Source organism: Protopterus annectens, chromosome 5.part0, assembly GCF_019279795.1.
Source record: "Protopterus annectens isolate FY-2018-M chromosome 5.part0, PAN1.0, whole genome shotgun sequence".
NCBI classification, from domain to species: domain Eukaryota; kingdom Metazoa; phylum Chordata; order Ceratodontiformes; family Protopteridae; genus Protopterus; species Protopterus annectens.
In genome coordinates, this window is record NC_056735.1 from 320,629,775 (window position 1) to 320,647,430 (window position 17,656).

Consider the following 17,656-nt stretch of genomic DNA (forward strand, 5'->3'; position numbering starts at 1 on the left):
CTCAATGCCAGAAGTCTCAACAACAAAATGCCTTACCTTGTGGCTCTGCTGCATTTGGAGCATATCCATGCCTGTGTAATTATTGAAATGTTGATTTAAATGTTCAGGAAGCATTCCCTCCATACCTGGGTTTTGCACCTACCAAGCCTTCAGACCCAATGGTAACTGTGGTGGCACCTCCGTATTTGTTAGGGACAGATTCTGGGGGACCTACAAATGGAACTTTTTGAGCACCAAATCACACTAAATGATAACCTGTTGCAGGATACCCTCTGTGTCCCCTGATAATCATATAAGGTTCCAAAATGTAATCAGTGAACTCCCTATAAAAAAAAAATTAAAAAAACTTAATTATTTTGGGATACTTTAACAATCTAGCAATAAACTGGAGTGCATATACCTCTAATTTAGGACATGCCCAAAGCTTCTTAGATTTCAAAAACCAAAGCTTCCTGGACCAGATTGCTATAAAACCCACTAGAAGACATATTATTCTTGACCTGGTCCTTATGAATATAGCTTATTCATGTACTATTCTCCTCGTAACTCCTTCCCTGATTAAGCTGGATCGTAAATTGGTGGTCTTCACCATTAAAACCTCTATACCTGTAGATACCAATATCTTGTAATTCATTGATTTCAAATGCACATAGCTCATCAAATTATATATAAAAGTTTCAAAATTAATTTATTCCAGCCTAATCCCAAACATTGCCACAGCAGGTAGCTTCACAAGAAGTTCTGGTCGATTTAGATAAATGTATAGAACTGACAGTACCTACCAGATCTAAATATAATGGGAAGTTTAAAAGAAAACCCCCCTGCTAGTCCATCAACATAAATGAATGCTAAAATAAAATAAACTCATTAATGTATAGAGTAGATTAAAAGACCTTCAAATAAAGGATAACTTCAAAAGACTGACCAAAAACTTGAATAATACTATTCAGACTACCAAGGTAGCCCATGAACTTAGGTTAACAAGGGAAATTAAGGATAACTACACATCCTTCTTCATGGCCATCAGAAAACTAAGAAATAGCACTCAATATTGCACTGAATGTATTCAAAATATCCCTACTTTGACATAATTGATATTGCCAACATACTTGCAAACACATTTTGTGCCAACTTCACCCTGGAACAACTATCCAAAGCCAACTTATCTTTGAACATCTCAGACCCCCCCCCCCCCACACACACACAGTCATCACTAAAAAAATCATGTACTGAAAATACTTTCTCCATGGACCTGATAATATACCAGGCTGTTTAATAAACAGTACTAAACAAGCCCTGGCAGAGCCATTCTTGAACTGTTTAACTTTGGTTTAGTCACTGGCTTTGTCCCTGAGGTTTGAAGCACAGCAGTAGTGGTTCTACTCCCAGGAATTACAGGCCCATCAGCCTGTCAAGTATTATTTGAAAAGTACAAAGAACACTGAAACCCAAATGGTCCATCACGGCAGGTGTACAAACTCCTTTAATGCACAGAAACAAGGGATAAGTGCTTTCAAGTTAAACTCTTCGTCAGATCCATAAATTAAAACTTCATTAGGCCGATTATAAAAGGATTACAACAACCAATAAAATCACATTAGATATACACACCCACTTAAGACACTACCATGTTCATTAATGAGGGAATATGTGATAAACCAATCAATATCATCTTTTCGGTCGATGCCCCTTTAAGACCGGCTTCAATGGAACTATTATATTCAGTCCAGGTGCTCTGTCAGCATGTAAATCAGCTGTCCAGCTGATCTCTCTTTGTTCAGTCATCAAGCAAATATCTCCCCCTCTCATAGTTAGGGTCAACACATCTAATACCATAAAAATAAAGGCATAGCCAGAAAAGTTCTTTACATGCTGAGCTAATGCATTTTGCAAAGCATCGGATTTAATGTCCCATATGTGTTGTAAAAACCTGTTCTTTTAACATATGATTGGTTTTGCTGATGTAAAAACTTGCACATCTCATGCACTTGGCAAGATATATTAGGTTCTTACTTCTACAATCAGCAAAACCACAAAAATAATACACTCTATTGTTAGCTGGATGTTAAAAAATGTTAGATTTATCTATATGTCTGCACCCTTTACAACTCCCAGAAGGAAAAGTACCTGTCCTTTTGGAATAATGACAAAGCTGTGTACTAGAAAAATACAACTCCTTGCAAAGTAATCTCTTCAAATTTGGTGCATTCCTGTAACTAAACAATGGTGCTGGACCAACTATTGTCTTAATCTTGTCATCGGAATGCAATATCTTCCAATTATTCAAAATAATTTTCCTAATCTTTACCATGTTGCTGCTATATTTTATTACAACTCTAGGATGACCATCCGATGTAGAAACTAATTCACGAGACTCGTGAGATGGCATTGTTACTAACCCCTTGCTGGTCCTAAACCAAGGTTTAGCTCTACTTTGTCTCCATAGGGGGCACTTTCTCCCTGTGTCCTGTATATAAGCATCAGCATCTCTAAAGCATGTCAACAAAAAGTTAGCACTTTGCCTTTCATGATGCGTACCTCAAGGCTATGTACTGGAGATGATGCTTTCGCTGAAGAACCTAACTTTTTGTTAACATGAATTTCAGAATTGCTTCAAAACATGATTACACAGCATTAAAACTTGAGAACTGAGAATGGGCTTGATTTCTAGTTGATTCTGAAAAGTGGGAACTGTTTTGGAACATGGTGGCTTTATAATAATGAGATACACACATCTTCATCAAGGCATTACTCATAAGTGTAGAACCCCTTGCAGTCATGTGACTCACCCCAAACTAACTGTATTTCTTAAAGACGCACTGCATTGTATACCCAGTATGTAAAAGTGCGAAATGTAAAAAGAAGCACATTAAAACACTGGATCTTGTCAAATACTTTTATTTACATGGACTGAAAAATTCCGCGGTGCATCAGATAAACACATTTTCAGTGATTTGGCTGGAATAGTTAAATGTTGATAGGTGGCATGAATACACACATTATTGTCCTTAATGTAAACAGAGAAGAAGCACTGGATCATGAGCCTTAGTGTTTTTCTTTCCCTAATTTCTTCTGTGAAATAAATCCTAACTGATGCATTAATTTAGCCTTGTTTGTATGTATGCAGTTTCACCATTATTTATCTCCCATGTTGTGTCATGTTGTGTTAAATGGAAGGGAAACCTTGTGGCTTCGACCACACAATCCGTACTGAAAGATGTTCTCTACTAATTCTTTTTGTAAGCTTGTTTCTTTAAGACAGAACAGCAATGATTAATGCTAATTTAAGTTATGAGCTATTGCATATCTGGAGTGTGCTGTGAGATTGAAGAACCAAAAAGGCCTTTTTGAAATGCATTGTAATGTGCACATCTGTACAGACAGTGACACATTCATGATTAGTATCTTTACTGCAGTTTCATAGTCTGGCCATTTCCACAGTTGTCTTACATTTGCATAGCAGCAGTTCTATGTGCCAACCATGTGTAACTATTATGTAAGTATGCATGTATGTATGTATTTATGTAATTATTTATTTATTTTGATTAGTGGTCCAGTGCACCATTTGGAGTCTAGATAATTCATATTCCACTGTTTGCTTCCTCTAAATATAACAGCCTGATTATACAGCCCAGGGTTAAATTTATAAATGTTCTTTCACTCACCTAGGGAGATACTCTGTTTGGTGTGGAGTGGGAAGGTTTTGATTAACTAGTGGATTCTTTGAGAATGATATCTATCATGCTAAGCAGCTTCTATTTATATTGCAGTATAGATGTAGGTCCTAAAAGTTGGTATTAGTACTTTTTCCAGTTTTTGGAGATGTAAAAGGTTTACAGTCCTGTGGGCCAAGCAAAGGTTATTGTGCAGGAGCCTGTAGGAGATGGAATAAAATGACAGGGCTGTTAGTTGCTCTATTTAACTTAAGGAACTCATACTCAAGATTTTCATGGTTAGGAAAATTATGGCCTTTTTAGTTTGGGTGATGTGTTTGGCTAGGTACATGTGAAATGGGGCATTATATTCTGTTATTGGCTTGATTAGGGCCGAACAGAGAGGACAGCAGTGTCTTTGGATCTGGAGCATATGCCTAGTAATTAGATGGGGAGGGTAGAATGGTTTCCTAGCAGTAGTTTATATTTGGTATTCAAGATGAGAGTTCATTGTCCATGAATGTGCCTAGCTCCCTAAAAATGGTTTTAGTATTGAGACAGTATCTTTTATCTGATAATGCAAGCTTGTTCTTGTTTCTCAAAGAGTACCATATTATACTTTTTAGCATTGAGCTACTGACAATGGTGAGTCTGCAGTCATTAACAAACTTAGTCAGCCATAGATTCTTGGCATCAGCTTGGGCATCATAGAAATATATGCTGAAGAGGAAGAGACCCGATATGGAGTCTTATGGGGCGCAGCTAGTGACAAGTTGTTTGGAAGAAATTGTGTGACCATACCTGACTGCGTGTGTTCTGCCAGAGTGGGGTTACATAGGGATTAATATGCAGGCTGATAAGCCCTTCAATAAAACCAGATTGCATCATAGTGACAAAGGACTCAACTAGATCCAAGAAGACAGTATGGACTGATCGGCCGTTGTCTAGTGCTTCATTCACCCCTTCAAAGAATTCCACCAGATTCAGTAGACAGGACCTATTCTTTAAAAAGCCAAATTGATTTGTTTTGAGGGTCTACAGACTATCATTCTCATTGTTTATGAGTTCCTTTATAATATAGTCTATGACTTTTTATACAAAACTAGTAAGACTAACTGGTCTGTAGTTCCCTGGGTCATTGGCAGAATCGCCCTTGCTTAGAAGCACCACAGGGGCTGTTCTCCATGCTTTGGGCATATGACAAGTGGAAGAGTTAAGACGGAATAGGTTTACAAGGGGAAATCAGTGAGGCTATATTTAATGCTGGCATCCTGGTATGTTTGACTGATGTCAAAATTTAGTTACCCTGATATATTGCCATTTAAATCACTGAAGGTGTTGTTGTACTCTAAATCAGCCATGCAGTGAACATTCGGAGTTCAGATTACAATTGTTTTATTTCTTTGTTAGCATATCTGACAGCTTTAAAAACTGTAATACACTCACTGCCACACAAACAGTGGCTAAAAGCAAAATGTACCTCACACCTTGTGATAAAACTGAGGGGCTGCCAGCCCAGCTAGATAGAATTTTGTAAATAATTCTATGTCATTGTAAATATTAATATGATCCACAGGCTTGTTTCACAAATGTAAAGAAAACTGTGTTATGTGTTGAGCTTCAAAAATTTAACCACAGCGCACCCTGCTGGAAGAAAGCTCATAAGTAAAGAATTTTACAACTGTGCATGATCTCAAGTTCAGAGACAGGATGTCTGGGCTAGGAAATTCTTTCTATTGTCCTAAGACATAGGTAATTACTAGGTTTCACAAGTAAAGTGTCTTTTATTGCCGTAGCTTCCAGGCAGGTGCAGATCAAAAAGAAATGTTAATATGTTGAGTTCTGTGAGCCTGGGAAACTTCAGCAGAAGTGTCAAGAATTATGTAATCTGAAATGACTCGGCAGTAATGTGTATTATCAATTTAAGGACTATCTGAGAAAGAAAGCATTGCATTTTGTATTTATGTCTGAACCTGAACACATCAGCTCACCAGCAATTTGCCTTTGCTTTGTAAGTAAGATATTTATTTAGGTACAGTGATTTCTCTTAGAGATAGGTAGAAATATAGCCAGATTCGTCTAGCTGTTTTCTATATTTATGTGTGATTATCCTACAATGTTGTTTTAAAGTATTTCCTGTGATTTCTGAACTCTCTAGTGTCACTGTGTTGAATGAATAAGTACTGTCTTGTGTTTTTATTATTTATTATTAAATATTTTTAAAGGTTTTAACTGTGGCTGTTTTGTGTAGATAACTTAAGCTTTCATAGTAGTTGCATGTATTTGGTGATACTGTACCAGCCACTCCAATAGCCTTAACCCTGGGTCACACTTACTATCTGGATAACAGTAACATTGCACAGTAGAATTGGTCACCCTTTGGGAAGGGCCTTATTAGTAGCTGATAAGAGTAGTTGGTGGCAGTGATTACTACCGTATAGTCTGGGCAGAAGGGGGCATAGCTGGAGAACCTGTGCCAGCCTTCTCCAGGAGTGTCTGCGTGTTTTATATTAACCAAATCTCAAAGTGAGTGTGTGTGTCAGCTACTTGGGCAGGGACACGAAACACTGGTTAGGCAGAGAGGTTTTGACTTGACTACTCGGCTGAGATCTGAACCCTATAGCTGTGCCAGTGGGGAGTCTTATTGGGAATCTGGAGAGAAAGGGAGAAACCAGCCACAGACTGACTGTGATCTCTGTGTCCTCTTAAGGGAAATTGTATTTTACTGTGTGTATACTTGTTATCCTCCCAATGTGGACGCCCCTCACTGGTGCTAGTGGTGAGGATTGAGTCTCCTTGATTACCAGGCCAGTGCATGGGCATCACATATTAATTGTTTGGCAGTGGTGGGATATCCACATTAAATATTAATTGTTTGATAGTGGTGAGTTAGCCACATTACATATTAATTGGCATATAGTGGTGTGGATAGTGAATTCCTGTAGCTTGTGTACAGTAATCACTGAAGGTGTTGTACTCTAAATCAGCCATGCAGTGAAAATTCGGAGTTCAGATCACAATTGTTTTATTTCTTTGTTAGCTTAGTTAGTCAGGGAGTGCAGGCAATCATGTCAGCAGAGGAGTATGGCAAGATGACAATAAGCCAGTTGGCTGAGATGTGCCAGATTAAAGGACTGGTGCATGGAAACCTGACTAAAGCAGACATGATTACAGCTTTAGGTACAGCTGCATCCAAGACTAGCAACCAGGAGGATGATCAGACTGGCTGTGGAGATGTACAACACTCAGAGAATGGATAGCTCAGCCTTTCTGCAGAAGACTTAAAAATCCATCTGGAGCTAAAGAGACTTGAGCTGGAGGCCAAGCGTTTGGAAATAGAAGCAGCAGAGAGACTGAGGCATCTAGAGAGTGAGGAAAATGAGAAACTTTGATGTCTGCAGGCTGAGGAGAATGTGAAACGGCTATGCCTGAAAGCTGAGGAGAAGGAGAGGCAGAAGCAACATGAAAAGGAGATGGTGACTCTTTGCCAGAGTCATAGAGGTACTGGGGACGGGAGTAACCGGACCCCAGAAGCACAAAAGGTCAGTAAATTTCTTCCACAGTTTACAGAGGGGGATAATTTTGATAGTTTCATTCATATGTTTGAGAGGGTATGTAAACAGTATGATGCTGACCAAAGGCTCTGGGTACGGTTCCTGACCCCCTTACTCCATGGTAAAGCTGTAAATGTGCTTTCCAAACTGTCTAATGGTAATTTATTACATTATAATGCTGTAAAGAATTATTTGCTAGAATTTTTTAAGCTAACACCTGAAGCTTATAGGAAAAAGTTTTGTGAGCATAGACACAAGGCAGATGAAAGTGCATGTGAATATGTTGCTGAACTAAGTACTTATTTTCATTGGTGGGTGAGTGGATGTCAGGTCACCACTTTTGAAGGGCTGGTAGACCTTTTGGTGAGGAAACAAGCCCTTAGCACTTTGCCTGATGACATTAGGATCTGGTTAGCTGGTAGACAATGCTCTACTTCAGATAAGTTGGAGAAGAAGGTTGACCTGTACCTAGTAAGCAGTACATCACTGCACAGGAAAGGGACACCCAGTGCTGCTCACAGGTCTAAGGGAACCCATGGTGAGCAGCCCAGACTGCCTCAACAGAATCTGACATTAGCAGGGGAAGCCACTAGTCCAGGTACATGTCTAGGACCTAAGGTTAAATGTTTTGAATACAACCAGTGGGGCCATGTAGCATACAGATGTCCACAGAGGCAAGGTGGGGAACAAAAGGTGAGGGAGCCAGTAATTGGGAATGACAAAATGCTAATAGTAGGTTGTCTTGAGACAACAGGGTTACCACACTACCATCCAGCAGATGTCCTGATAGGGAAGGATTTTGATAATGCAGTACTGTGTGTTAATGCAGTTACACACAGTTAGGCTTGGAGACAAGCATATGAGTCTGGTAGCATGAGGGAGACCTAGACAGACCGCATACTTGCAGCCAGGATTGGTGAGACGGTTACTTTAGGGAGGGAGCTACCCTGTAGCAGTGAGACTGAAGGTGAGCCACAGCTGCTTGTAGGTATTGATGTTTCCTTGGACAGAGCGACTGCAAGGGCAGAGGTAGTAGTAACACCCAGGCTGACAGTGAGGCACTGCTGTCAGAGGATGCCAGACATCCTGTGGAAGAGAAGCTGGGAAGGGTTACAAAGAGAGAGTTGAGACAGGCTCAGCTCTTAGACCCTACATTACAAGGCCTGAGGCAGGTAGCTAGTGAGACACCTGATTCTCAAGGGAAGGGTGGATCTATATACTGGGACAAAGGGTTAGTATATAGAGAGTGGACCCCTGAGGGAGGGCTAGAGGGTGAGAGAATACAGCAGTTGGTAGTGCCTAGAGCCTACCAAATGGCATTTTTAGCCATAGCCCATGATATTCCCTTTGCAGGTCATATGAGCATAAAATGTACAAAGAAACATATTATGCAGAACTTTTATTGGCCTGGGATTTCCAGAGATGTAACAGGGTACTGCAAGACCTGTGAGCAGTGCCAAAAAGTAGGTAAGGCAGGAGAGGAAGGTGAAAGCTCCTTTGATGGCTTTGCCTGTGATTGAGGAGTCATTTCAGGGGGTAGCTATGGATATTGTGGGGCCTCTGAGGACCCCAAGTTCCACAGGGAAAAAGTATATCCAAATGGTAGTAGATTATGCTACAAGATACCCTGAGGCAGTGGCTTTGTCCTCCACTGAGGTAGAAAAGGTGGCAAATGGTTTGTTAGAAATTTTCAGCAGGGTAGGTTTCCGTAAAGAAATACTAACTGACAGAGGTGCCAATTTCAAGTCAGACCTGCTGGTTTGTCTGTGGAAACACTGTGGGGTGAAGCACCTAAAGACCACCCCCTACCATCCCCAGACTAATGGTCTTGTTGACAGGTTAAATTCTACACTCAAGTCCATGCTACTGGCATTTGCAGACCAGTTTAAGAGGGAGTAGGACAAATATTTGCCCCATCAGTTCTTTGCTTACAGAGAGGTTCCCCAGGAATCCATGGGTTTTTCACCCTTTGAGTTGCTGTATGGCCATAGGGTGAGAGGACCTCTAGATTTAATTTGAGATGAGTGGGAGAGTGAGTGTGAATCTCACAAGGAGTCTGTTGTGGCATATGTCCTAAACCTCAGGACAGGGCTCAGGGAACTCATGGGCTTGGCCCAGGAGAACGTGGCAGAAGCCCAATAGCAGAAAAAGGCCTGGTATGACAAGAATGCTCGAGCTAGAGAGTATGCTGTAGGGCAGCAGGTAATGGTTCTCATTCCTGTCAGACACAACAAGCTGCAGGCAGCTTGGGAAGGGCCCTACAAGGTGAAAAGGAAGGTCATCAATGTTAACTACATGGTGGAAATGTTAGGCAGGAGGCAGGAGCACAAATTGTACCATGTTAACATGATGAAACCTTACCATGATAGGGAGACCCTTGTGGTAAGTATTTGCAGTGGACTACAGGAGTAGTCTGAGGGTATTCTGGTGACTGATTTGTTAAGTGAGGGTCAGACTGACACCTCAGTGGAAGGGGTAGCAATGTCCCAGCAGCTATCTCCTACCCAGGTTTGAGAAATCCGAGCAGTGTTACAGGAGGTTGGGTACATGTTCACTGGGAAACCAGAGTGCACCCACCTGGTGCAGCACCAGGTGGATATAGGACCCAAAAGGCCTATTAGGCAGGCCCCTTACAGAGTGCCTGAGAGAGTCAAACAGACTCTGAGGGAGGAAAAACAGGAAATGTTGGAACTAGGGGTAATTCAAGAGTCCAGTAGTCCCTGGGCCTCCCCAGTGGTGCTGGTAGCAAAGAAGGATGGCAGCACCAGGTTCTGTGTGGACTACAGGAAATTAAATAGTCACACAGACTCAGATGCTTACCCCATGCCTAGGACAGATGAAGCCCTAGAGCAGCTGTGTGGGGCTAAGTATCTTACCACCATTGATCTTACCAAGGGTTACTGGCATGTGCCCTTGACTCCCAGTGCTAGAGTGAGGTCAGGGTTTGTGACTCCTTTTGGCTTGTATGAGTTCACAAATATGTCCAAAATGCCCCAGTGACTTTCCAGAGGCTGGTGGATAATATCCTAGCAGGAGAAGGAGGGTTTGGCCTTGCTTACCTAGATGATATTGCCATCTACAACCATTCCTGGCAAGAGCACCTTCAACATGTCAGGGAGGTACTGGGCAGACTACAGAGGGCAGGGTTGTCCATTAAGCCCATCAAATGTCATGTGGGTATGGCAGAGATCTCCTACCTGGGACATAGAAAGGGGAGTGGTAAGATCAGGCCAGAACCTGCCAAAGTGGAAGCCATTCAGGCATGGCCTGCATTTGTTACCAAAAAGCAGGTGAGGGCATTCTTAGGGACAGCAGGGTACTACAGAAAGTTTTTCCCCAGTTATAGTACCATAGCTGTTCCCATCACAGACTTAACCAGAAAAAACAGGTCAGATAAGGTAGTGTGGACCCCAGCATATGACCAGCATTCTAGAAGCTTAAAGAAGCTTTGGGATGGCCCCCTGTGTTAGCCAGTCCAGATTACAGAAAATAATTTGTTGTGCAGGTGGATGCTTCGAACCGTGGGGTGGGGGCTGTACTTAGCCAGATTTCTTAAGAGGGAGAAGAGCACCCAGTGGTTTATCTCAGTTGTAGATTCCAACTCAGGGAGGAATGCTATTGAGCTGTAGAATAGGAATGTCTAGCCATAGTGTGGGCACTTCAGAAACTTCAGCCTTATCTATATGGAAGGAAATTCACTGTAGTTACCGATCACAATCCCGTAATATGGTTACATCGATCCAGCCAGCAAAATGCCAAGTTACTAAGATAGAGAGTAGGGTTGGTAGCATATGGTATGTCAGTGCAGCACTGCAGTAGGATTAGTAATGCCAACGCAGATGGGCTGTCAAGACAGGGAATGGGGTAAGGTATACCCAGATAGACTCAACCCTCTCAAGCAACGTTTCTCAGGGGACACTTGAAAAACTACCTTGAGTTCTTGGGGGGGGGGGTGATAAACTGAGTGGCTGCCAGCCCAGCTGGATAGAATTTTGTAAAGAATGATGTAATCTGAAATGAATTAGCTGTAATGTGTATTATCAATTTAAGGACTATCTGAGAAAGAAAGCATTGCATTTTGTTTTTATGTTTGAACCTGAACACATCAGCTCACCAGCACATTGCTTTTGCTCTGCAAGTAATATATTTATTTATGTACAGTGATTTCTCTTAGAGATAGATAGAAATATAGCCAAAGCTATAGCTGTTTTCTATATTTGTGTGAGACTATCCTACAATGTTGTTTTAAACTATTTCCTGTGATTTCTGAACTGTCTAATGTCACTGTGTTGAGTGAATAAGTACTGTCTTTTTTTTATTATTATTTATTATTAAATATTTTTAAACCTTTTAACTGTGGCTTTTTTGTGTAGAGATAACTTAAGCTCTCAGACTATGTGCATGTATTTGGCTATACTGTACCAGCCACTCCAATAGCCATAGCCCTGGGTCACACTTACTATTTGGATAACAGTAGCATTACACAGTAGAATTGGTCATGCTTTGAGAAGGGCCTTATTAGTAGCTGATAAGAGTAGTTCGTGGCAGTGATTACTACTGTATAGTCTGGGCAGAAGGGAGCATAGCTGGAAACCCTGTGCCAGCCTTCCCCAGGAGTGTCTGTGTGTTTGTATGTAAACCAAATCTCAAAGTGTGTGTATGTCAACTACTTGGGCAGGGACACGAAACACTGGTTGGACAGAGAGGGTACTGGAGGTTTTGGCTTGAACCCTATAGCTGTGCCAGTGGGGAGTCTTATTGGGGATCTGGAGAGAAAGGGAGAAACCAGCCCCAGACTGACTGTGATCTCTGTGTGCTCTTTAAGGAAATTGTACTTTACTGTGTGTGTACTTGTTATTCTCCCAATGTGGACGTCCCTCACTGGTGCTAGTGGTGTGAGGATTGAGGCTCCTTGATTACCAGGCCAGTGCATGGGCGTCACACACCAACCAACAGTTTTGAAAACTATTAAGTAATTTTTCTCTGCCACGCTTAGTTCTTGCTTACAAAGCAGAGCAACATTTCTTATAGCTTTCAAAGCTGTCAGTAGATCTCTTATTTTGTGGTAGCTACCATTTTTGTGTCATTGTAAGACTCACTAATAACAGTAAGAGCTTCACTATAACAAGAGTGTGTATAGAATACTGCTGTTGTGCTCTGAAATTGTAAAGAAGACTATTTTAAGCACCTTTCTGACATATTTCAGCATTCTGCATATGGGCATATTTGCTTAATACAGAAATCTCTCTCTAAGATCTTTAGCTCATTTGTCATGTAAAATAATTAAAGGGTATGAAGATACCATATGGAAAATGCAAAGTAAAATTATATTCTTCTAACTAGTAGTGACTTTAGAAAATACACATTAGCACATATTTCTTGAATTAAAAAAAACTACTCGTCACACTTTTGACTATTTTATTTTGCTCTCTAATGAAAACTAGACTGCAGCTGAAATAAAGACATTATTTTGCTTTATTGTACTTTTATGCTTTACAATTCTCAGTTCAAGTTAAAATCAGTCAGACATTTTTAACACGGTAATTATAACTTTGAAATTTTCAGTATGTTATGAAGTTTATAAAAAGCATTTCCTTAGACTGCAAGCTTTGTTGTTGAAGTAAGCAAATCACTCCTCATTCACGTTGATTTTGATTATTTTTTCCTTTATTATTTTTTACGTTTGCACATGTTCCAACATAACAATTACTAACATGCCCAGATTCCTCGTTTTCATATTATTGCATGGCTGATATTTGCACGAGTCAGTTAACTGGCACTAATATTATTAGCTCATTAAACTTGTTACAAACTAGCTCAATGAGCATAAAATGTTTTGTCTTAAAGTGAGTGAACCCTGGGAAAAGAGAGAAAGAGAGAAAATGTATGACAGTTTAATATGAATATTAGTTTATTTTGAATATTAGGCAAAAATTCCATTTGTTACTAGCAGAACTGTTTTTGAAAATGACATCTTCAAAGTGTAAACGTTACACACTGTAATTTGTTCTGAATATTCAGACATTAGAAGACCAATCTACATAGGACTGCAGTTAAAAAAGTAATTAACTCCAAAGTGTACTACTGTTTCTGTTGGTAAAAATGTACTTTTATTTGTAAGCCGTTGTTATGTAAAATGCCTTATGGACTATAGTCCAAAAAGCATGATTAATTTAGAATAGGATTAACATAACTGCATACTTTAATGTGTTCACTATTCCAAGCTTTGAGCACAGCATGTTACCAGTGGGACCACTGTTTGCTGTATTTAAGGCAAAAATTACCCTGTTGTATAGTGTGTAGTGGAAATATGACTGTTCTGTTAAACATATGATTCATATTTTAATATGTTGATTTATTTCCAGACTGTATTTCTGCACTCCTAATTAAAGACACAGCTAGCATACAGGTTAAGTTATTTAGCTGCAAAACAAAAGGTAGGGGTGCATCCCATAATCCTCAGTCTGTAGAAAATATGTGACCCAAGTAAGTCGTTTTACTTTTTCAGACTTTTGGGTCACTAGTGAAAAGGAAATTCTGTGATTATAGAGCAGGCATGATTATTGTGAATGACTGAGTATTTATGCTACCATTGTTAAAGCCTTAATGCAGTGGCACTGGGCCAAAATTTGACTGCACTTTTTCAATATGAAAAACTTAAGACTAAATGGATCTTTAATTAATTGCATAATTCCACAAGTACTGGTTCTGAATATCTTAACTTGCTTTTAAAACGAAAATCAACTTACTAACACTGTCATCTGTTATACAAGCTAACTTTGGGGGATGGGGATAATGTTAATGTTTGAGAGTATGTCAGAATTTTGGTACATGCATTTAAGCATGCATATATATTTTTTAACTTTGTATAACAGTCAGCAGTATTTTGATATGTGAAGTTTAATTCAACACATGATTAGTTAAATTATTCTTCTACTCCACAGCTAAAGCTCCAGACAAAGCTATCCAGGTAGTCTATGTACCCTCCCACCTTTTCCACATGCTGTTTGAACTGTTCAAGGTGAGTGGCAAACAAAGCTTACAATGTGTTATCTGTCAGTGCTACATACTTCTCATAGTTGTTTTCCAGTTAAGAGGAATATGATAGGTGGAGGACCAGAAAGCAGGTGTGTCGTAATAGGAGATCTGCGACAGGGCATTCTGTGTTTCGAAACTTCTAGAACTAATGCCAGCAGAACTTAGGTATCCTGGCATCTAGAATTTTCCCAGTTTACTGGCCATATCCCCTCATTCATATTGCACTGCAAAGGCCTCTATTCAGACCTGTTTGTCATGCAGTAAGTGATCACCTACTTAGCAAATTTTTGAAATTTCTATGGAAAATGTAGTAGTTTTTTTCTTTGTGCTCTGCTTTTGATTACCTTTACTTTTGCTTTCTACTCTGTAAAATTAGGTCAATTCAGTCTGATTTTTCCAAATTTTGTTAAGATGTTTAATCGTACTTGTCCCTTTCCATTTTTGCTCCACCCTATTATTTGCTGCATTAAAGTTCTTTTTTTAACGTTTCACTTGTCTTTGCTTTACATTTCTCTACAGCCTTGTTGTGTTTTTTTTCTTATATAGAAAGGATTATATAGGTGTTTGTTGCTGTTTTTGTGTCTTGGCAGTTTATCTTTGCTTATCAGTTCCTTTTTGTTGTGGTTATTTGCTGTTGTCTACATGTTATTGTACTGTTTCTTGATCTTACTATGGAGAGAGAAATAGTTAGTGTAAATGCAGAAGGAAATTTCTGCCTCAGTACAAACACATTGTCTTTTTTTTATGAAGGTGCTGAACATTTCCAAGAAGACTATTGTTATTTGTAACTCTTCAGACTTTCTACAATTAAAGATGAAAAAACAAATTAGCATTAGAAAACTTATGAATTACTTATGCTCTTACTCCTGCTGAGGTTTCAGCCTTCAGTTCCCTGTTGAGATCAATTCATGTCTGATAAGCCTAAGGACAGGGATAAAGAGATTAAAAGAAGACATAAGTCAGACAGATCAGAGTCTGATTCAACCAAAAATTCCTCTCCATCTTTGGTCTAGAAGAAGTCCTGGTCTGAGGCTGCTGTCTCAGCTTCTACTTCTGGTGTTTTCCAAGTAACTGTTGCCATTGCTTCAGAGTTCTTCAGTTAAACACGCTAGAAATATGTGTTCAGTCTCTAATGTCCTATATCTAATGTAGAATTCAGAATTTTTTTATTATATATTTTAGACCTCTTTCTTCCAGGTGTGTCATTTCCCATCATAGCATTTCTGTCAAATTAGTCTGCATGAAGATATTGCAGGAATTTTTCAAGCTCAAGACTATAATGTCCCCCGAGATCTCTCTCCACTAACACTGGAGCATTTAGATTCCTTTCTTTTTTTTTTTTTGTCAAGTTTTTCTTTACTATCTTCTCAGCACATCATATTGAGCCACCACCAGACTCTATTTCCTGTAAAGCCAGTTTTAAATCCACTGATCACTGATGTAGATATCTGTCTGTGGCCCAGGTTCAGCTGTGGTCTTGATTGTGAGATTAAAGACTTTGATGCTGAACCATCATCAACTATTGGTATCAATACTTATGTTTTCAACACAGATATCATTAATGTTGGGGAAACTTCAGCCTTAGGGCTTGGGCTTAATCCTTCTATGGCAGTGTCAGCCAAATACTTTTCAGAGTGGATCCTGCATTTATCAGGCAATGGCCAGGAATGGCTTTCAACCTTCATTATTAACCCATGGGTTGTCCAGTTTCTTGGCTTGGATGACAAGGACCTATCTATTAGATTCCAGTTTAGGTCCAACCCTCTCAAACATGGAGTGGAGGTGGCAACCAGCAATGTTATTTATTCTGGAGACAAAGCTTTTTTGTAATAAGCTCTACCCATTTCCCCAAGTGTTGATGACTCTGCATAAGCTGAGTGAGTCATAAGATGTGTTTGTCAGAACATGGCTACCTTGGGTCTTAGGATAGTCATACCTCTTCAGACCACCCACTCCTTTCCCAACCAGTTAATCTTCCACTAGTTTTGGCCTCCACCATGGCTTTGAGGGATCTATCAGTTTGCACCCCCTTTTTCCCATTTTCTACATGGAGTCTGGGTGTCATGTTAACTGTTGTTATCTCTCTCAGTTCTGTGACACACTCCTGCCTTCTTTGACACTCATGCATGACTGTTGCAGATCTTCTCCCACACAATCCATCCACCTCTTTGCCAGATGCCCTAATTTCCTCTTACCTTCTTCCTGTCCGTCTCAAATCTTCTTTACCAGATTGTCTTCTGGTTTTCTAAACATGTGCCTGAACCACTGTAATGTGTTCTCTTTGATCTTTTTTGCAATTGGAGCTACTTTGGCTTCTGCTCTTATTTCTTCATTTCTTTGTCTGTCCCATAGTGTGCATTCTACCACCCATCTCAAGCACTTCATCTGCATCACCTCTAGCTTCCTCAATCACTGAGTCTTTAATGCCCATGTTTCTGTACCATACAGTAGTACTGGACACACTGCTGTTTTGTGCACCATACTTTTCAGCTTCTTTAGCATTCTGCTGTCATACATCACACCAGACACTTTATGCAAGTTGGTTGCAGCCCCTCTGATTCTAGCTTTGGTCTCTACATTTAGACTTCCCTTCTCCTGAGCCACCCCTCCCAGATACCTGAAGTTGTTAACCTGTTCCACAATCTTCCCTTCTATCTCAATTCTCAGCTTGTTCTGATTTCCCTAATTTGTTGCCATTATGACTGTCTTATCTGTACAGTTAAGTTAACTGTGTAATGGGACTAGTGTCTAATTTGTGTTTATAGTTTAATGAAATATTACTGAGAATCACTGGTTTTAGAATTTGTTTGTATACTGGTAAAATTCCAAAGACATGCTGTAGGTCGATTGGATACTCTAAATTGGCCCTAGGTGTGTGTGTGTGTGTGTGTGTGTGTGTGTGTGTGTGTGTGTGTGTGTGTGTGTGTGTGCCTTCCGTGGAAGGTTGGGTGCTGGGCTGGCAACTCAACACTGTAAAAACTCCATTGCCAATCATGAACGGCCAGGTGATCCGCTGTGGGGACCCCTAACTGGAAAAAAAGCCAAAAGAAGAAGAAGAAGATGACTGTCTTATCTGTACTTAGTTTCATCCAGTGTGCCTTCAGTTTCACATTCCATTCCCTATCCTTTGCTGAAGTTCTTGCTCAGAGTCTGCCTGTAATGCCACTTTGTCTGCATGCAGCAACTTTGTTGATCTGTCCCCTATGACCTGTTTGCTAATTTAATCCATCACCAGTATGAATAGCAGTGGGCTCAGAGCTGAACCCTGATGCATACCCACTCCCACTGCAAACCTCTTTGTGAGACCAAACACTGTTCATACTTGTGCCTTTGGATCTTTGTACATAGCTTGAACTAAATCTACCAGTGTTTCTGGGACTTCAGACCACCACAGGGCTGCTCAAATCAGCT

At 40.1% G+C, this 17,656-nt stretch overlaps 1 protein-coding gene across 2 annotated transcripts in view; it reads left to right on the forward strand.

Annotated features, from left to right (window-relative positions):
- The window catches only part of PDK3 (pyruvate dehydrogenase kinase 3), a 1,115,542-nt gene that overhangs the window by 618,509 nt on the left and 479,377 nt on the right, over positions 1-17,656 (forward strand). For both annotated transcript variants that reach the window (XM_044072300.1, XM_044072301.1), the window contains exon 7: positions 14,152-14,228. In XM_044072300.1, coding sequence (XP_043928235.1) covers positions 14,152-14,228 — 77 coding nt within the window. The remainder of the gene's footprint in view (positions 1-14,151; positions 14,229-17,656) is intronic.